We start from the raw sequence: 22,253 nt of genomic DNA, 5'->3' as shown, positions 1-22,253 counted from the left end.
TGCAAGTTTAGTAATTTATTCAACTTCTTTATAACATCTCTCATTTCAGTTGTTTGATTAGATGAAACTAACAGGCATACATGCACTAGTGGTGGAAATTCCATTTTGTAGTTTTAATTAAAGTAACATCTAAGACAGCAGAAATGGGAAACAGTCATATTTTCCAAAATTATTAAAGCGTAACTTAGAGACTGTTTCCGGTAGTTTCTTCATTTATTTTTCTTCTTTAGATGCCACTATTAATTTTTTGAATTAATACTGACCAGATTCAACTTTCCTGACAGATATTCAACTACCAACCACAGCGGGACAGCCTTCACACACTGAAGACATTTTGTTAATCCCTTAACATACATATGCATACACTGAGATATATGCTCAAAGTAAAAAGATCCAAATTCACAATAGTCTGAAATCTCTGTAAAAAAGTCATGCATCAGATTGTATTGTCTACAAATAAAAGAAGCTTCAGATTCTGTAACAAAGAGCAATGCTTGTTTTAACTATTCAAAAAGGCCTCATGCTTCTATAAGGTCCTGGGCTCAGTTATCTTTTTCTGTTTGCAGAGAAGCAGTAGCTAATGCAACTGCTGTGACTGGCTGTGCAATACCATGGAGCTGCATCTTTGCAAGTTTCTTTTGTTCACACTCTGTAACCAAACGGTTCAACTCTGCTGCACTGTAGCCAATAAGAGTCTTCAAATCACAAACAAATTTGTACACAAACCTCTTGCCTTGAACTTTACAGATCATGTCTCCATCATAGTAATACCTTTTAAAAGAAAAGACCATATTAGAACTATGTCAGTGATAAATATTATAAATACATTCTAATAACTTTACAAAACTGAATCTCATGAATGCTTTAGGAAAGAATAAAAAAGTGTCTTCAGGTAAGTGGAAACAGGAAGACATTAACTTGGAGAAGAATGCCCAGTGAGGCATATATCCTGTGAGGCAGTTAGAGTCACAACGTGTTAGCTCTTCAGCTCTTTTCTATAGATGAAAAGTGATATTTTATACAATGATTTCTAAACTGTCTCATGAGATCTGAATCATCAGCAAGAATCTAGTCTTTTTTTTCCTTCCCATCTCCCGTGTTCTCATTCTTTCCTTGCTATACGTAGCAATTTTTTAATCTTTCTTGTGGAAAAGATAAAAATAGAGATAGAGAAATAACAGCTAGAACTGGTCAAATGAATGGTCAGACCCATAAAGTAATTGTTAATGGTTCAAAATTGATGAACTAAATATTCAATGGAGGGCCCCAGCGATTATTTATGCTCAGTCTTTGCTCTATGACACAAGATTAGAACAAATATTTAACAAATTGGATAATAACTGAGATCCAAAATGATTTTCACTGGCTCCAGCACTGATAGATGAACTCTAATAAGAAAAAAGGTAAAGTCTTGTACTTGGGTTCAAATTGTGAGCAAAAAATTGCTCTAGGAAGAGGAGTAAGAAGCAATAATAGAAGCAATAATAGATTTGGAAAATACACTAGATTGAATCCTGATGCGGAAATCCAAGAAAAAGTCACAATGAATCATTTTTACAGCTCAAATCAGGAGAGAGAGAGAGAGAGAGAGAGAGAGAGAGAGAGAGAGAGAGAGAGAGAGAGAGATATCGGTCTCTGGACACTGAGGTCAGGAATTAGCCAGAACTATGTGTCAACCTGGAACACTCCAGCATGTAGGGGCTGTGTCTAATGGCAAGACAAGGTCCTAGATTCAAAACAGGCTGAGATCTTGTGCAAGATACAAAAACAGGTGCCAACTAGAGGAGTTACTGCCTCCTACTTAGTTCTAAGTGCAGATGGAAGAGGGCACTCATGCCTATTATTGGGAGTCCAAAGAAAGAAGATGAGGAAATTCATAAGCAAGCAGTAACTGTGTGACTCAGATCCCAGGAGCAGAAGTGGATTTCAGCTCTACATTTCAGTACAACATGAAATCTGCAGAGGATTAACCATGGCAGGAATCCTAGACCAAAAGGGAGCCTGATATAGGCTTTACTATTTCTCAGATCTAAATTCAGTTCAGGAACTTGCATCTCGGGTCAGAGATTCCCTGGATCAAACCACTCTAGAAGCATTGATCACTTACAGGTCACCAGTCTTGTGCCTATGAGAGCCTAGAATAATACAACTTTTAATTTCTCCCAAGTAGCAACAGCTGCAATTCAGATCTTCTCTCCAGAAGTGTATAGTCCCTAACAAAGTACAAAATCAGAATATAGATTGAAAAAATTTATAAACAATCAAAAAAGCAAATAAAAGAAACCTTTCAAAAAAGCGATTAGTGATGTTCACACAAAGAAGAGAATGACTCCAAAAAAATCTATAAGCACTGATTCAAAAAAAAAACCTCAAGGCTTGGACACAAATTCAACTAGAATTCCAACAAGATATAAAGCAACAGTTAAAAAATGTTTTTAAAAATGAATTGAGAGGGGCGGCTAGGTGGCGTAGTGGATAAAGAACCAGCCTTGGAGTCAGGAGTACTTGGGTTCAAATACGGTCTCAGACACTTAATAATTACCTGTGTGGCCTTGGGCAAGCCACTCAACCCCATTTGCTTTGCAAAAACCTAAAAAAAAAAGAATTGAGAGCACCAGAGGAAAACACAGGTCTATGGATAAAAAGAATTGCAAAGGAAAATAACTGTTTAATACAAGAGCTACAAAAAAAAAATTCCAAAACAACAAACTCCTTGAAAATTACAATAAATCAATAGAAGTTAATGATTCCATGAGACAATAAGAAAGATTAAAATAAAGTCAGAAGACTATAAAAAGAGGGAAAAAAAGATAAGGATTTCCTAGCAAAATAAATGACCTAGGAAACAGGAAAGATAATTTAAGAATCACTGGACTACTTGTAAACCATGATAAAAAAAAAAAAGAAAAATCTTGTCATCATATTTTAAGATATCATAAAAGAAACCTGTTTAGAACTCTTGAGAAACAGAAATAGAAAGAATCTGTGGTAACTTCCTGAAAGAAACTGAAAACTGAAAACTTATAGGAACATTGTAATCAAAATCCATATCTGAAAGATCAAAGAAAAAATTTTAGAAGCATTCAAAAATAAAGGAGTCAGCACTTTAGAGGATCAGATAACTTGGAATATAACATTCTAAAAGGCAAAGGATTAAAGGTTTAAAGTAAAGAAAAATTTATTCAAAAAATCTGAATAGAATCCTCTAGAAAACAAATAATGAAATAGAACTTCTAAGCATTATTTATGAAAAGACCAGAACTATATAAAAACTTTGAAATTAAAACACAGAAAGTTAAGAAAAACATAAAAAAAGTAAACAAAAGTAATCAATGATAAAGGTTTAAGACTGCTTACATTTTAATAGGGAGAGATGATACATGTATCTTTTCCACATCCTACTATCATCAGGGGCCAAAAGAGGGAGTCTAATTGGACAGACGATTTTGGAGTGGTTACATCACATTTTGATCTTAAAAGAAGAATGGAAAGGGAGGGGAAGGAAAACTGAGATTGGAGAAAATTAATCAGGGTGCACAAAAGATATCTATATAGCCAGGAGGAATTGGAGGTAGGGGTGAATATATGATACCTGAACCTCATTCTTACCTGAAATGACCAAAGGAGAAAGGAACATGCACACACATGGACAAATACACAGATACTCAGACACTGTATCTGTCTCTCTCTCTCTGGAACAGAAATATATTGCACTCAACAGGGAGAGGGAGAATGGGTAATTAGAAGACTGAAAGATTAAAGGGGAAAAAACAATCTCTAAAAGATGTATAAAAATATTTATAACTCTTTGAATTGGTAAAGAATGGAATCTGGAGGTAGTGGTGGTACTGGCTATCAATTAAGGAATGGCTAAAGATATATGATGTAAAAGGCGATGAATACCATTGGCTGTAAGAATGATGAAGAGGATAGTTTCAGAGACCAAGGAAAACTTGCATAAAATGATACAGAATGAATTAAGTGAGAAGAATCATGAGAATAATTTATATAATGACAATGATATGGAAAAGGCAATTTACTCTGAAAAAATTAGGGATGCTGATGACTCCACTGATGAGCTATCACAATGAAACATGCTACCCACTCCTAACATAGGTGAAAGATACAAAGTGAAGGATGAGTCATATGTGTACTTTTGTTTGTGTGTGTTCTCTTAATTATGGTCAATGTGGAAATCTGTTTTGTTTGGTTATAAATGATGGCAACTAGGACTTTGTTTTTCTTTTGTTCTCAATTAGGAGAGGAAGGAAATAGGAGGGAGAGAGGGTAGATTTTTTCTGACTGAGAAAGGTCTGAGGGTCTCCCCCCATTGCAGTCCACTCATCACACAGTTTTACTAAAGAAAGTTGGACTATCTCATCCCCCACTACCCAAATCAATCAACTTCAGTGGTTCTACATTACATCAAAAATCAAATACAAAATCTTGTTTGGCTTTTAAAGCTTTCCATAATCTTGCCCTTTTCTATCTTTCCAGTATTCTGACTTTTTTTGCCTTCCTTTCCCCAAATTCTCCAGTACCTCTTGTCTCCTTGCTCTTAAGATGCTATCCCCCTTCTCTTGCATTTTCACTATTTGAATGATCTCCCTTTTCTAACTTTTAAGTCTCAGTGAAAAAGTACAGATCTTGATGAGGAGAGATCAAAGCAATCCATAGCCATATGAAAAAAATGCTCTAAATCATTAATTATTAGAGAAATGAAAATTAAAGCTTCTCTGAGGTACCACCTCACATCTCTCAGATTGGCCAGTATGACCAGGAAGGATGATGATCATTGTTGGAATGGATGTGGGAGATCTGGGACACTATTACACTGTTGGTGGAGCTGTGAACTCATCCAACCCTTCTGGAGAACTATGTGGAACTATGCCCAAAGGGCAACAAAAACTTGCATACCCTTTGACCCAGCAATACCACTACTGGGTCTACACCCTGAAGAGATGATGAAAAAAGGTAAAAACATTACTTGTACAAAAATATTTATAGCAGCCCTGTTTGTGGTGGCAAAGAATTGGAAATCAAGTAAATGTCCTTCAACTGGGGAATGGCTGAGCAAACTGTGGTATATGTATGTCATGGAACACTGGGATTTCAGGGAAGCCTGGAGGGATTTGCATGAACTGATGCTGAGTGAGATGAGCAGAACCAGAAAAGCACTGTATACCCTAACAGCAACATGGGAATGATGTTCAACCTTGAAGGACTCGCTCATTCCATCAGTGCAACAATCAGGAACAATTTTGGGCTGTCTGCAAAGGAGAGTGCCGTCTGTATCCAGATAAGGAGCTGTGGAGTTTGAACAAAGATCAAGGACTATTCCCTTTAATTTAGGAAAAAACAGATATCTTATTGTCTGATCTTGTTACCTCTTAGACTTCTCTTCTTTAAGGATATAATTTCTCTCTCATCACACCCAATTTGGATCAAGGTACAACATGGAAACAAAGTAAAGACTGACAGAGTGCTTTCTGTGTGGGGGGGGGAAATTGTAAAACTCAAATAATATCTTTAATAAAAATAAATTAAAAAAACCCTTCAATATAAATAAAATCTTTCTAAAAAAATAAAGTGAAATGGGGTGGCTAGGTGGAGCAGTGGATAAAGCACTGGCCCTGGAGTCAGGAATACCTGGGTTCAAATCCGGTCTCAGACACTTAATAATTACCTAGCCGTGTGGCCTTGGGCAAGCCACTTAACCCCATTTGCCTTGCAAAAACCTAAAAATAAATAAAGTGAATGCTAATTTTTTTACATGTAATTAGGAAATATTTAATGAAATAACTATATATATGTATATTTAAAAAGAAAATAAATACAAAGTCATTTCAAAAAGAGCCTACATCCTTCCAAGAAAACTTCAAGCCATCTCTGATCTCAAAGATCTCTTGATTGTGTCTACCTCTATTCTTTAAAAAAGAGATAAGTCAGATCTTTGTTTCCTAAAGGCAGGAAACAGGAATCTTGGATGCCAGTGAAACTTCCTTCGAAAACACTCTAATTCTGAAACCAGAAGATGCTAGCCAGGAGCTTCACTTCCTGCTCTGATAGCCTGGAGTCTTAAACATGAAGACTAAAATACAGAGAGGCTGAAGAGGCTAAAATGTACCATGATCACCTCCTGACTAGTCTGTCCTTCAATAAAAGAAAACTCAAAAGAAAGATCCTCCTATGGAATTTACCAAGCAGGTTTTTTATGTTCTTTAATTGGGCTAAAAGTCATCTTTACACAAACAGGATGGGAAGAAGGATATCTGAAGAGCATTTTAAGTAGAAGTTTTAATATAGCTGCTAGTTCAATATGAATCTCTATAGTAATTGGTATAAGTGTCATGAGGATGCCAATCCTTGGGCATCACTGAGAGATACAGTGTGGACACTGAGGGAGATAATAATGCCAATGGCTTTTAACCTGCTCAAATACATTAGGAGTTGGTTGGTTGGTTGTAGCTCTTTGTTCTTGAAGAGGACCAAAATATCACTATGTCCAAGTCAAGGTATGGTAGGTCTAACCATGGCTGATCAGACTAATATGAGCTCAGAAGGCTCTCCCACAGCTTGGGTACACACAGTCCAAATGAACATTTGGAGTGGAAGTCTCTAAATTTGTGCACTTCATATTTCCTTTGAGCTACTGCAATTCTACTTTGCTCATAGAGCACAGTGTCTTCTTTGATGTGGGCATTCTATGCTAGGTGGTCCTTTGCCAGCATCTCCCATGTCATGCAATCGATTCCAAAGTTGTTCAGAGAGACCTTGAGAATATCCTTTTATTGACCTACACATCAGCGCCTTCCTTGAATGAGTTTTCCATAGAACAATCTTTCAGACAAATATACCTTTAGCATTATAGCCATGTTTGGCAAGTTAGTTAAAAAAGGGACCTCAGAAACTGGTCCAATTTTTTGATGTGGATATGCCATTTTGGGAGGTCTTGTACTAGTGTCTCCCATGTCCCACAACTAATTCCAAAGTTCTTCAGAGAGATCTTGATCCTTGTCCACTGGAAGTACTATATTCAGTTCTATGAACCACTCTTTAGAAAGGGCTTGAATAAACTAGAGAATGTGAACTTAGAACACAGTGACCAAGTTGGGGAAAGAGGTGGATGATCATATCATTTAAGCTTCAGTTGAATGATACAACAAAAGAAGTTGAGTCTTGGGAAGGGATGACTTAGGAGAATTATGGTAAATATATTCAAGTATCTAAAGAATTGAAAAGATGATTGGGAATGGAATTTATTGTATACACTTAAAATATATCTATATATCTATATATCTATATATCTATATATATAAATATATAAATAAGAAATGAAAAAAAAAAGCACAGATCTTGAAAGAAGCTTTTGTTAATGCCCCTTAACATTAGGTAACCTCCTTCTGTTATTTTCAATTTAACAGGCAAATATCTTGTTTGAAAATGGTCGTTGGGGCACCTAGGTGGCACAGTGGATAAAGCACCGGCTCTGGAGTCAGGAGTACCTGGGTTCAAATCCGGTCTCAGACAGTTAATAATGACCTAGCTGTGTGGCCTTGGGCAAGCCACTTAACCCCACTGCCTAGCAAAAACTTAAAAAAAAAATGGTTGTTTATATGATATGTTCTTCAATAAATTGTTAGTTCCTTGAAAGAAGGGACTTCTAATCACTGTATCTCTAATACTTAGCAATCTCTGGAATAGAAGAGGTACTTAAAAAAATGCTTGCTGACTAGATCAAAAGAGTTGCTGTTGTTTGTCCTTCATTTGTGAAGAAGACCATAACATCAGGGATGTGATGCTATGACAAGCACATAAATTGGATCTGAGTGAAGGGGACAATGCTAAGTCACCAGTCTCACTTTCTCCTCCAGAGTCATCTGGGGTCCAGTGGCCAGATAGGAATCAGGATGATTAGAGATGGTTCCAGATGTCAGGCAATCAGGGTTAAGTGACTTGTCCAAGGTCATGCAGCTAGTTAAGTGTTAAATGTTTGAGGTTGGATTTGAATCCAGGTTCTTCTGACTCCAGAACTGTAGCTCTATCCATTGTTTCAGTCAAAAAATACTTGGTTAATTGCTCCCTGACTGAACTAAGAGAGGGAAGGGTCTTTGAATCCATTATGTGCAAGGACTGACCGAAGGAATGAGGGATATTTGACTTAGTGAAAAGATGTTTCAAGGGTTGGTGGAAGAGACAGGGATAATGTGTTTTCAAGTATTTGAAAGGCTGTTTATGGGACACAATGATCAGACTTGCTCTGCCCTAACAGGGCTTTGGAAAATTTAATGCAAAAATGAAGTTTGATGTCAGGGAAAAAAAGCTTCATTAGAGCAACCCCAAAGAAGAATGGGGTGCCTTAGGAAGTAGCACCTGTCCTTGGAGTTCTTCAAGTAGAGTCTAGATGGCCACTACAATGAATTGATTCTTTTTTCACTATGGATTGGTGTGGAAGGCCATCCAGGTATCTTTAAACCCTAGATTTGGTTTCATTTAAAATAATAAGAGTCCTAAAAACAATTATAATTAAAAAAATTTGATGAAATTTGATTTTCTAAAATTATAACAGATTTAGAATGGATATTGATAAATCAAGCAAATAATATGTACCTCAAAAATAGTGACTTTTTAAAATATAATTTTAAATATAATGAAAGTATTAGTTTTAGTTTTGTTGATATTAAATATTATATTAATAAAATAGAAATAATGGAAAAAGGCCACAACAGGATTTTAAAAGAAATTACACAAATACTTCTTATGTCATTTCTTTTACATAACTATTTTTATGTCTATACAAACTCTAAAATTTCTACAACATAATAATGGGTGGAAAGCAAATTTGAACAATAGGCATTCTGCAAAAAAGTTACAAAAATTTAGTAAATTATTTTACCTTAAAGCCCGACTAAGCTTCTCATAGTTCATAGTAGGCTTATTTTTACGCTGTCCCCATTTTTGTGCCACCAATTCAGGCTGATTTAGCTTAAACTCTCCTTCATCTCCAACCCAGGAAATGCAGTCTCGAGCGTCTTTGTCAGTAAGAAGTTCCAATAAAAACTGCCATAGTTGAATCTGTCCATTATTTCCTATTCAGACAGAATTGAAAACCACAATTCTCATTCTTATACATGGAATAAAGAGAAAATTCACTAACAATAGCAAAAAAATACTTGGCTACTACTTGAATCCCACTGGAGGGGAAATTTTAGTTTCACTCTGTAAGTTCATCTATATTGAAAATTCCCAGTTATAATCCCAACATACACATGTAATTTGGACAACACATTAAGAATGTAAATATTTGATAATAAATAAAGAGGGAAAATACCAGTTCTATTTCCAGGTGAACTTCTATCCTCTCCAGAAATTCTTGGTGCTCTTTGTACTTTAGCTGTCTTTGCACTACTGTTTATAACTTTAATGGTGGTTGGTGTGGTGGGCTGTACTGATGCTGGTATAATCTGAACAGCTGAAACATAAGACCATGGGAAAAGCAGTTATAATTTCCTAATAAAAGATATGCCACATATTTTGGGAAAACATACATGCATATTTATCTTAATTCATTTCCTTTAACTTAGTTTTAGGAAAAGAGTCTTACAATTTCTTAACAGTCATAAGATAATCTGACCAAAAAAAAAATCCAAAATTTTTTAGCATAATGATGAAAAATGATGACATTTGATGTTTTTTTTCCTTTGTTCTTGAAGAATACCATAGCATCAGGGAGATGATGCCATCATAAGTACATGAACTGGAATAGAGTGGGGGGTGCTGTGCTAAGTCACCAGTCTCACTTTCTCCTCTAGAGCCATCTGGGTCCAGTGGCCAGATCTGAATCAGGATGACTAGAAATGACATTGGATACCAGGCAATTGGGGTTAAGGGACTTGCCCAAGGTTATACAGTTTTTAAATTCAAGTGCCTGAGATTGGATCAAACTCCTGTCCTCCTGACTCCAAGGCCAGTGCTCTAATCACTGAGCCATCTAGCTGCTCCTATATATATGAATAATATTTTATATAAATAATTTGACAATAATTCAAAAGGGAAAGCAATAGAATTAAGGAGGCTCAGGGAAAGCCTTTGTGCAGAAAGTGGGATTTTATCTGAGACAACCACTGTTTCCATACATAAGGGTTCTACTCATAGCAGATATCATGTTTTCCCCTCAATTATATGTAGAGATAATTTTCAACATTCATTTTTGCAAAATTTACTCCCTCCTTTTCCTTTCTTCCTCCCTAAGACAGGAAGCAATCTGATACAGGTTATACATATATGTTCATGTGAAACATATTTCTATATTGGTTATGTTGTGAAAGAAAATTTGGCAAAAATTCAATTTGATTTTCCTTTTGAAAAATGACAATCACAGTGATATACATGAGACTGAAATTGACACTAGAGGTGTCAAACTTTTTTACCTGCAAAACCAACCAAATTAAATTATATTTGGAAAATGTTTAACAATATAAATAAAAATACAATACAAGAAAGTATATGTTAACATATGGTTATCTAAATCAATATGTGAGCCAGAGTGTTCCCTTTCTATTTGAGTTTGACACTCTTTATCTAAACCAGGGGTGTGGAACCATTTTGCTGTCAAGGGTAATTTGGATATTTATTTGGTCAAAATTTAATCAATTCATTCCTAGAAAGCTCCTAGACTTATTGAATTTTGAATAGCCTGCAGATGAGTTAGACTGCCACGGATTGGAGGTTCCCACTCCTGATGACAATAAACTATGAAAGGCAATGTGATGTAATGGTTAACTAGCTGGCTCTGGAGTCAAGAAGACCCGAGTTCAACCTACAGTAGAGGCACAGTGTGCCTTTAACACACAGTAGCTGTATGACTCAGAGCAAATCCTTTAATCTTTGAGTGCCCCAGGCACTTCTTTAAGATTATAAATTTCAGAGAAGGTGCTGATCTGTGTTGGTAGAAGAAGTTCTTCACTGAGAGCTTCCTACATCAATGAAATCACAGGTCTGGTTAAAAAAAACCAAACAATACTAGGGTATGAATTATTATACTGTAATTATACAATAACATATTCTGTACTTTTCTAGTTCCCAAGTATAGGAAAATTCTATTGACTGACAATTCTAACCAGTTACTAAGATAACAAAGGAATAAATGATTTAAAGACATATTAAATTTAGATATGAACCAAACAAATGAAAATATGGCTTAAAATATAGCAAATGATGTTTATAAAATTGATTCAAAAAGGTCTGCATTTCTAAGTGAGGAAACTATTTTAAATTGATAAACTATAGACCTACATACTCACGTTGATCAATTGTAACTGTGGCTATTTCACCCATATGTTGTTCTTGGCTAGCCAATACATCTGAAGAACAAAGAAAAAAATTATCATTTAATTTAGTTAAATTAAACCTCAAATGGATAACTAAATCTGAAACCAAAAGTATTTTTAAATAAAGAAAATATGATTAAAGATTTAGGGATGATTTTGGTTGATGTCACAAATAAGGGTAATTGTTATTTTTATTTGTTTATAAGAATATAGCAATGGAAGAAAATTTCCATTACTATCACACAAAAATAGTTTTAACAGATAAACGTAATATACAAACAAAATTTTAACAAACAAATTAACTTTTGAGAACTATGGTTCTCTAAATGAATATAACTATGTTAAATTATAGTATGACCAAGTGTAAGATAAAGTAGGAGTTTAATATCAATCAACAATTTGATACACAGCACCTGAAAAAGCTAATGTGATAGTGTTTAGAACTAAGGAGCTGATAATCCCTACTATGCTCTTTACTCAGATGGTTTTTGCTTCTTGTTTTGTTACCTCCCTCTATTAGATCAGTAAGTACTTGATATACACTTACAAAATACTGATTATGAGAAGTTGAAAAACATTCAGAGGAAGGTAACCAGGATGGTGAAAGGCCTTGAGGTCACACCACATGAGGCTTGGTTGAAGGAACTGGTGATGTTTGGCACAGAGAAAACTTAGGGGATATAATCGTGGCTCTCAATTCTTTTAAGGACTGTCATGGAGAAGAAGGACTGAATTTATTGTATTTATCCTCAGAGGGAAGAACTAGAAACAAAGGGTAGAAGATGCCAAAAGTCAAATTTAGGTTTGATGAAAAGAATATTTTTTTGACAATTAGAACTAACTAAATGGAATGGGTTTCTTTGGGAGATTTATGGGGTATCCATCACTGGAGATTTTCAAACAAAAGTTGGATGACCAGTTGCCTACTTTGTTGTAGAGAAGAGTATTATTAAGCCAAATGGACTGGGTTAGATGGTTTCCAAGGACCTTTCCAACTCTAAAATTCTGCAAAATATCACATTACACACACATAAGAAAATCTTAAAAGTTTGAAATGGCACTTTAGATGAAAATAAAAATTGAAACGGAGTTTTCAAAAGTTATAAAAAATTGGAGTTAACAAATTACATACATTTTCGAAGCAGCTCTAGATGACTCCATAGAATTTCTCCTCGTGGGACTCTCTGGAAAAAATCTTCTTGGTTGAGACTACACAATTCTCTTCCTGAAATGCTTAGTGTAGGTAGGTCTATATCAGTCATACTGAATTCCTTCATTACCCAAACCACCCAATGGAGGACTTGGTCAGTTGACCACTGTATGGGATCTAAAAACAAGGTTAAAATCTCCATTAGTTATAGCCTACTTTACTCTACTTTATTCATATTAGACAGCATATGCTATTTCTTTTTTTTTTCCATTTTGGTGTCTAGTTTATTATTTAGAATCATCCAATTCACAGACATACCAAAAAATATTACTAGTATTCCCATTCTATGGATGGCATACAAACAGTTAAAATTTACATTCGTCACTAGTTATGTAGATAAACTCATCACTTTTCCCTGGGCAAGTGGTCATCTGTAAAACTAAATTTTGTGAGAGGTGTGTATGTCTGTGTGCACATGCACACAGAGATTTTGATTGCTTACGTGTTCAATTTCAAGTGTAGCAGGTTTAAATTAGTACATGGAATGTTAAATCTCACCCTTAGTGGGTGAGACTGAAGTGATGGGTTTCTTTCCTTCTCCCAGGACAGGAAATTATAGTAAATAAGCTCTGGAGCTTCGAAAGACACAATTTCACATCAATAAATAAGATTCCTGCAGAAACTATAAGCTCACTCCAGTTAAGGACAACTCAGGAATTCCTAGCATCTTGGAGTATTAGAAGCTTAGTAGCCTCATTCCTCCATCCCTTTAGAATAATGTTAAGCAGCAGCAGCTGCTTTGTTCCCAGATGCCCTGCTTATCAGTTACATATGTGAAAACCTAATTCTGGATGAGTAGAATAAATTCATTGATTATGTACAATTGTGGCAAATAAGTGCCAGTGAAGTCTATTTTTAAAATAACAATTTAGTGAAGGTCCTGGTAGTCCCCTGACAAAGCCCTTTTCTTAATGTCATTTTTTTCCCCCTTTGGAATCCTATTGGCAAGAAACTGCATGAGGCAATTATTACCCACAAGTTACTGGTTAAAGTTGAAGCGATGTGTATCTCCTGCTAAGACAAAATTTCCCTTTGCAAAGGAGCTAACTTAGACTTCAATCTGATTTGTGAGCTCCAAAACTGTTCTTTCTACACAAATAGAGAAGAGCAAAGATGTGAGCATGTCATGTTGGTGAAAATTCTAATGAAAACCCAAGTGAAGGCTGGGCCTTTTTGTCACCCTATGAACAAGCTAGGCAAAGATACTCGGCCCCAAGTAAAAGGGTAGAACTCTCAATTGGTGACGATCTGCTCAAGCACACAGCTTGGTCAGTCTTCAAAACCAGACAGGCCTTGACAAAGAGTCCCAGTCTTTGTAGCTCAGTAACTAAAAGGATCCTTTCCCTTGGCCCCAGAAAGTGAGGCTCCTGGGGAGTCCTGTGACCCGAGCTCCAGTATGAGTGGCTTCTTTCTAGAAAAAGGCAGGATGTAGGAGTGTTCTGTTGCTTTCTGAAGGCGTGGTAGAGCTAAGTATCAAAGACAAAGGCTTCAATTAGCCATTCCAGACTGGACTCGCATTTGCTATCCCCCGGCCTAACCCCGGGTGAAACAGAGTCAAAGGCCTTGGCCACTGGCCAGTTCAGTCAGCTTTTCCTTGATGTGCTTAATGGAAGCCACATCTCCCTTTAGCTTAGCCTCTTTCAGGGCCTTCTCGTAGACAAATCTGGCTTCAACAAAGCTTGCTTTGTGCATCGATATTCCTGCCATGTTGCTGAGCACCCGGTGAAGCTCAGGATGCTTGATCTGCCTCGCCAGGACTGTTGCCTTTTTCACATCTATATAGGCCTCATCAAAGTGGCCTTGTGCATCCAGAGTCGTGGCCAGGTCATTCATGAGCACCACAGTCTGTGGGTGTCTTTCTCTACGTATCTCTTTGGAAATCTGTAATGCCTTTTCATACATTTTTTTGTGCATCAGATAGTCGGATGACATCGAGGAGGTAACAAGCATAGGAGTCATAGCACATGCCCAGCAGGAGTTGGGTATTTTCTTTCTCTTCAACTGGCAGAACTTCCTCTGTTAGTGCCTTCTCTTTTGTGATTTTTCTCTCCAGGGTTGTAATGCAGCACTTATTGCCAGCAAAAGCAAATTCCTGTTTTTTCAGAGTAGCATAGATGCTGGTCAACTTTAGGGATATTTCAATTATTAGATTATCCTCCTGCTTCATGCCCTCAACCAGGAGATAGCTCATTGTTGCTTTAAAAAGCTTTTCCTACTTTTTCAAGCTGATTCCTCATGAATGCTAAGTTAGCCATCATATCATAGGTGTAGATGATGGCCTTGATATCTGCCTTATGAGCAAGGTGAAGGGCCTCATGTAAAATTCGCTCTGCCTCCTCCAGCTCCTTTTTCATAATACTCAACTTGGCCTGCTTCAGCATTTCGATGATCTTGAGCTCCACCTCGGAGGGCGGGCTCTCTGCCCCCTCCTCCTCCTCCACCGGGAGCTTTGGAAGAACCAGGACAGAGTGGGGGAGGCCTTAGGGGCCCAGGTTTGGGGCTCGCTGGAGCTGAAAAGTGGCCCCCGTGCTGCCCTGCATGAGGCCTGGATGCAGGCTGCACCACCCGCCACGCTGCCCGCCGTGCTGGAGGGCAGCATATGCTATTTCTTAGTTAACTTATCAACAAGAAAAATAACAGTAATAAAGTAAACAATAACAAAAAACTCCACCAAAGCCCCAAAACTATGTAATGGTAGAGAAAATGCTAGATTTATAGCCATAGCTAGGGAAGCAACTCGTATGGAGAAGGAGCCACTATTTGCAATCAATTTTTACAAACAAGAGGGGAAAGGGAAAAGAAAGGGATAAGGATTTATATATAACCTCCACTAGGTCAGGTGCTATTTGAAGCGTTTTTTTTACAAATACCTTATTTGATCCTCATAATAACCCTGAGAAGTAAGGGCTATTATCTTCATTTTACAATTGAATAACCTGAGACAAACAGAATTTAAGTGATTTATTCGGGTCACATAGCTACAAAGTATCTCTGAGGTTGGATTTGAATGCAGGCCGTCCAATTTCTAGTCCCAGAAATCTAATCCTTGTATCACCTGCTGTCTCAGGAAAGCCAAGCTAGAGAAAGCAAGGAAGGCACCTTGAGGGAGAGACTGTATGTATGAGGCAAGTTAAAGGATCACTAGTATCTTGACCACCATATCCTCCCAGACCCTGAGGGAGAAAAACAAGAATTCTGAACCCCAGAGCCCGAGAAATAAAAATGCAGTACCAATTATCATCTTGGGAGGCCACATCTGGGAAAATGCAGCCTGGGACTTGATCCCACAGGGATTATAGCCACAGCTACATAAGAACTATAAAAGAAAGTTCTTGGCACTATCAAGTTGCTCAAAATTAGAAACTGATGCTTTTATCAATGGAAATGACACAAAAGAAGAGGCAATAACATTTATCTTTTAGCTATATGCTGAAGACAACATGGAACATTCCTATCTGACTGGTAGTTGAAACCTTCCATATATTTTGTCTATACCCCATTAGAATGTAGCTACTTGAACATGAGGATATTTATTTTTCTATTTTTATCTCTAGTACTTAGTGCTTTGTAAAAAGTAAGTACTTAATAAATGATTTGTCATTCACTTGGGGAAATTATTTGTAATGGTTTTCTCAGAGTTGCTTTGATGTTTAAATGAATTACTTTAGGTAAAGTGTTATTAAAATAGTGCTATTTTTTGGGCCCACTAGGTGGCGCAGTGGATAGAGCACCAGCCCTGGAGTCAGGAGTACCCGAGTTCAAATTTGACCTCAGAGACTTGATAATTACCTAGCTGTGTGGCCTTGGGCAAGCCACTTAACCCCACTGCCTTGCAAAAACCTAAAAAAAAAAAAAAAAAAAAAAGCTATTTTTTGCTTCTTTCTGGTGGGTCATGGGGTTAAGTGACTTGCCCAAGGCCACATAGCTAGTAACTACCAAGTATGTGAGGTCATATTTGAACTCGGGTCTTCCTGACTCCAGGGCTGGTGTCACCTAGCTGCCCCCTGGCTAACTAATTTTTGATTGAAATAAATTAAGACTAATTCTATTGGGGCTATTTTTTTTTCCAGGTTTGAACTCTGCCCCCCTCTCCCATCCTGCCCTCCAAAAGAATAATTAGTGGTTGTTTAACTTAGTATTATCAGTCATTTAAAAGAGAACAGAAAAATATCCAAGTTTTAGAAGTCCATTTATCTCTTTCAGGGTAATATGAGGCTATTTAATGCAAAAAAAGATAATTTACTTAGTGGATTCTCAGATTTACTTGTATTAAAATGTGAATACTTAGAATAAAATTGAGACCTATTCCTGTTAAGAGACCCCCCCTCCTGTTCCAGAGGTCAGGAGATGCTGCAGAGCAGAATTAAGATCCAGGTCTAAGAAAAGGAAGGGCTTCTGGCTTCAGTAGCCAAGGGATACCAAGGCTAAGCGGGGCTGACCCAGAACAAATGCATTAGGAGACAAGAGGATTTGTGGTCTAAGCTGGTTCTAGGCTCTTTGGACTCCTGGAAGGTGAGAGAACACTCCCTGAATTCCTCTCCCTCACTTTTGCCCTCCCCCCCACCTACCTTCCCTCCTCTTCTTGCTCCTAATTATCCACAGGAAATTAAAAAAAAGCAAAATTAAAACCCAACAAACATCCTTTGTAGTCTGTGAAATTTATCATTCGCCAATCCCCTTATGAGTTTACTTTCTTCTCCTTTCCAATCTCAATCCAATTATTAGCCATTTCAGTTCTCCTCTAGTTTTTTTCTCCCTTGCCACCTTGTTCTGTCACTGTTCATCTCTTGTCATACCTCATCCCAGCCTGGAATTATTCCCACTACATATGCTGCTTCTACTCCTACTCACAGGCTGCCAAACCAAGCTAAAGAGAAGTGTCACTAAAGCTGCCTGTGTACATTACGAATTCTTGTTATCCAATCTCAACTGGGTCCTCTCACTGCAGCAAACTCGAACTTTTATTCTTTCCTAATTGGTTGCCTATTTCACTTCCCACAGAAGCGATTCCAAACTTTTCTTCTCCCTTCAAACATCATACATCTCCCTCCATACCTCTTTTCCCTATTCTGCTTAGGATTTCATCTTCTACTTTGCTGAGAAAATTGAGCCTATTAAATTCAAGCTTCCTGTTGGCTCAGTAAGAAGGCAGATAAAATTCAATTTTTTGCAGACAGTAACAAACCAAAATGCTTTCATGATGCCCTGAAGGCTATTTATGGACCAAAGATCAATGGCTTATCTCAACTACTCAGTGCTGATGGAGCTACATTAAGATAGGAACACAATCCTAGAGAGATGGGCTGAATAATTCCATTGTGTTCTTTTTTTTTTTTTTTTAGATTTTTGCAAGGCAAATGGGGTTAAGTGGTTTGCCCAGGGCCACAGAGCTAGGTAATTATTAAGTGTCTGAGACCAGATTTGAACCCAGGCACTCCTGACTCCAGGGCCGGTGCTTTATCCACTATGTCTCCTAGCCGCCCCCCATTGTTCTTAACAGACCATCATCAATCAATGGAGAAGCCACTGACCATTTACCTCAAGTTGAAATCAGTTCCTAGCTGAAGTTTCAATTGAAGAAGTTATGAATGCCATTAGGCTTTTTTCCAAGTGGCAAAGCACCTGGTGCTGATTCTATTCCAGTTGAGATCTACAAGGTGGGTGGGGTCCACTGCTCATTCAAAAACTGACTGAAATTTTCCAGGTTATATGGCATTGTGCTTATGACAATCACAGGGGTATTTCTCTTTTAGTCATTGCTGGTAAGATTCTTGCGAGAGATTTTCTCAATAGGCTGGTCCTTAACCTGGAAGATGGTCACCTCCCTGAGAGCCTGTGTGGCTTCAGAAAGGGTAGAGGAAAAGTCAATATGGTGTTTACTGCCTGACAACTCCAGGAAAAATGCCAGTAACAGAACACAGGTCTATATACAATGTTTGTGGATGTGACCAAGGCCTTTGATACCTTCAGCCTTGAGAGTTTATGGAAAATTATGTTAAAATTTGGTTGTCTGGAGAAGTTCATCAGTATTGTATGTGACTTTCACGAATGCTTGCCTGGATTCTGGATTGGATAGTGGAAGATGCTCTCGAGATTTCCTCTTTATCAGTGGAGTGAAGCAAGGCTGTGTCCTTGCTCCCATACTTTTTAAGTATGATGTTTTAAACCATGTTATTAAATGCCTTCACTAAGGATGAACACAGCATAAAGGTCAGCTACCACACTAATGTCAAATTCTTCAACTTGAAAAGGCTACAAGTCAATACCAAAATGGAGGGAGTGTTGGTGCATGATCTTCTGTTTGCAGATTATTGTGTACTCAGTGCAGCCTCTGAAGCTGAGATGCAACAAAGTAGTATCGATTCTCTGCTGCTTGTGCTGATTTTGGTCTAATAATTAACACCAAGAAAACACAGGTGTTCCATCAGTCAGCACCGCATCGTCCTTATGTGGAACCACTGATTACAGCAAATGGAGAAGTTTTGAGGCCTGTGGTCAAGTTTATTTACCCTGGCAGTGTCCTTTCCAAGTAGTTATGCATTGCCAGAGCTAGTATTTGGGAGGTTTCTGAAAGAAAATGTGGGAGCAGAGGTATTAACTACACTATAGAGCTGTTGGGCTGACCTCAATGCTATGTGCCTGTGAAACTTGGACAGTTTACCAGTGCTATGTCAAGAAACTGAATTGCTTCCATTTAAATTATCTTAGGAAGATTCTGAAGATCACCTGGCAAGAGAAGCTAGTTTTAGGTGATACTGAAAAGTCATGGAGATATACCAACTCTTCCTGCACCCTCTGACTTACACATTAGACTGACTAATACAAGCAAAGCAAATCTATGCTCAGTTCAATTAATGTCGGATCTTTGCTTGAGAGGCCCACCTTTCTTCTCCTTGTACATACTCTTATAACTTAATGTATAGGTTTCACTCCTATCTCTATGCAGGTCCAGCCTATTTCCTGAACTGAGATCCTTAATCACCAAATGCTTATTGGACATTTCAACCTCAATGTCTCAGAAACACTTCAAGCTCAACATGTCCAAAATAAAATTAATGTACCTCTGTCGAAGCCTTCTCTATTACCAATCTGTAACCTTGCCATTATCCATAATCCCTCACAATCTTTTATCCCCTATATCTAATCAGTTGTCATATTTTCCCCATTTCTACCTTCATAACTTCCCTTTAATCTATCATGGAAAACCAAGGGAATAAAGAAAATCTAACAGCCTAACTTATGGAAGGAAGCACAGAATTCAGAATAGACCAGAACTGGAGAGAAATAAGGAAGAGTAAAAAAAAGGTAATCTCTTTGAAAAGAGCATAATTTGACAGAATATCAAATCTTCTAAAAATTACTAAATAGCTAATATATTGCTTGACAGTTTTTAAAATGGAAAAAATAAATCTTTGAATATAGTTCTCACAAAATTTATCCAAATAAAATGAAAAAAATTCATCAATAGATTTTAATATATATTTTTTACCATAGGGTATTCCAAGACGTTCTTGCTCTTTCCTGTAACCTTCAAGTGCAGCGGCCCATCTTGTCACTTGTTCTGAGGTTTCATCTGAAATTGTTGCAATGTGCTTAGTGCCGTCAAGGGTAATTACTTGAGCTTCCTCCACAAGATGTGCTTCAGCTTCAGCATGGTGGGCATCTGGGTCAATAACAACTTCAACAGTTTCAGCAGGTTTAACAATTTCAAGGATATTTAACTTGGGCTCTATCCCTAAAAAAAAAAAAAAAAAAAATGGAAAAAACATTTTTAAAATTGACAGAAAACAATAAGCTATTAAAATAAAACTCAGTTAACTTACAAATGTCATATAGCAAATTGCTATTTAAAAAGCTTTGAAGAATTATATCCAAATTACTCTCAGCACATAACATTTATTATATAATATTTTGCATATATATATATATGTATATATATATATATGGTAGTTATAAAATTTTCTCCATTACTTTACTTAAAGTCTAGACAGATCAACAAAACAAACCAAGCCATGATTTTTAATCTTTGCAAATTTTCAAGATGTAAACACTCACACTGGAAATTTAGCAATCAACACTCAAAAACTAGTATGATTTGGCTCCAGCAAAATTCTGGTTAAAAACCCATATTCCCTGACTGCAAGGCTAACTTTCTATCCACTATTATATCATGCCTCTTGCCCTTATAATGTGAAATGGTAAAGATTCACATACAACACTGTCTAGAGATTTAAATTCTCCTATCAATGAACAATCAGCATTTCAAAGATCGTAAATTCAAAACATTGTAATTTAAAAACATGCAAAATACTATGTACAAACCAAGTACTAATAGAATTTATTTGGGGATATATACACACATATATATATAGATGGAAGAACACAGATCACAAGTTTAGAAGGACTGAGAAAAATTTCTTCCTCGTAAGATTTTAATGGGGACAAGAAAGGAGTCATGGAGGCCAGGAGGCAGAGATAAGGAAGGGGTGCATTCTTTGCTTCTTCATTGACACTGTGGGTCAAACTAGTGAAACTGCATGGAGTGATGGAGTGTTACTTAAAAAATAGCAAGAAGTCCAGTATCATTGGGTGGTATAGTGGATGGGAGAGAGAAGATGAAGACTCTGAAGGAAGGCTATAAAAATAAGAAGAGATCAAATTAAAAAAAATTAAAGATGTGTAGGGGCAGCCAGGTGGCGTAGTGGTTAGAGTATTGGATCTGGAGTCAGGAGGACCTGCATTTAAATCCAGCCTCAGATACTTATTAATTACCTAGCTATATGACCTTGGGCAAGTCACTTATTGTCTTACAAAAAAAAAAAAAGATGTGTAGGCTAGAGAGTTTATATTTTATCCTGGAAATAACAGTGAACCACTGGAGTTGATTAACAAGGTGACATGGTTCACTCTGACAACTTAGTGGTGGATAAAATGTAATGAGAAGAGACTTAATTGAGAACAGGTAGTCCAGGTATTAGGGGGATGAGGACCTAAACCTATGTTTTGGCATTGTAAGAGATGTTGCAAAATCAGAACCTGACAAGACTGAATACAAGATGTGAGAGAGAAGAGTCAAGGATAATAGCTAGGAAGGTCATGTAAGTAGGAAAATAGTGATACTTTCCAAAGAAATAGTTAAATTGAGAGAAGAGTATTAAGAAAAAGATCAGTTCATTCCAGTGCATGTTTGATATGGAAGACTGGAGATTGAGAGGTTGGGGCTGGATAAATGGATCTAAGAATTATCTGCATAAAGATAAATGAATCCATGGAACCTAGTAAGGTAATCAAGCAAATCAGTTTACAGAACTGATCCAGGGACCACTATGTGTCCCTGAGATCTTTTGGGGGTGTCACAAGGTAAATTTTCTTTCTATAATATTAAAATGTCTTAACTTCTAATATGGTAAAAATCAACAAATAAAATTCATATAGTGTATGAATGGAGTTAGGAGGATCTGAGTTCAAATCCAGCCTCAGACACTTAATAAGGCTATTATTATATCTGGCAATTAAGTATTCATTTGTAACCTTGGAGAAATAGTTTCAGTTGAATAATGAAGTTGGGAGTCATACTATAACACTAGCATAGGGAAGAAAAGAAAGTGAAGGCACAGTTTTTGGCTGGTCTTCTTAATGAGCTTAGCCTTGAAAGAGGAAGAGATATAAGACAACAGCTGGCAGGGATGGACAGAGCAAATGACAGTTTTTGA

The 22,253-nt window shown here is 37.0% G+C and overlaps 2 protein-coding genes across 7 annotated transcripts in view; both read right to left on the bottom strand.

The window, feature by feature from the left end:
* Positions 1–22,253, bottom strand: part of GABPA (GA binding protein transcription factor subunit alpha) — a 53,057-nt gene continuing 30,804 nt past the window's right edge. For all 6 annotated transcript variants that reach the window (XM_074213923.1, XM_074213920.1, XM_074213924.1 and 3 more), the window contains 6 exons: positions 20,030–20,275; positions 12,463–12,657; positions 11,304–11,363; positions 9,332–9,472; positions 8,897–9,089; positions 1–771 (listed from right to left, as the gene is read on the bottom strand). In XM_074213923.1, coding sequence (XP_074070024.1) covers positions 543–771; positions 8,897–9,089; positions 9,332–9,472; positions 11,304–11,363; positions 12,463–12,657; positions 20,030–20,275 — 1,064 coding nt within the window. In that variant the 3' untranslated portion in view covers positions 1–542. The remainder of the gene's footprint in view (positions 772–8,896; positions 9,090–9,331; positions 9,473–11,303; positions 11,364–12,462; positions 12,658–20,029; positions 20,276–22,253) is intronic.
* Positions 12,664–16,374, bottom strand: LOC141506821 (tetratricopeptide repeat protein 19, mitochondrial-like). Its single transcript, XM_074213933.1, is given in 3 exon segments — positions 12,664–14,445; positions 14,447–14,752; positions 14,754–16,374. Coding segments are annotated over 3 exon segments (825 nt in total). The 5' UTR covers positions 14,922–16,374; the 3' UTR covers positions 12,664–14,094.

The sequence above is a fragment of the Macrotis lagotis genome, chromosome 1 (genome assembly GCF_037893015.1).
Source record: "Macrotis lagotis isolate mMagLag1 chromosome 1, bilby.v1.9.chrom.fasta, whole genome shotgun sequence".
Lineage (NCBI taxonomy): Eukaryota > Metazoa > Chordata > Mammalia > Peramelemorphia > Peramelidae > Macrotis > Macrotis lagotis.
This window is presented reverse-complemented; position numbering and strand designations above follow the sequence as displayed.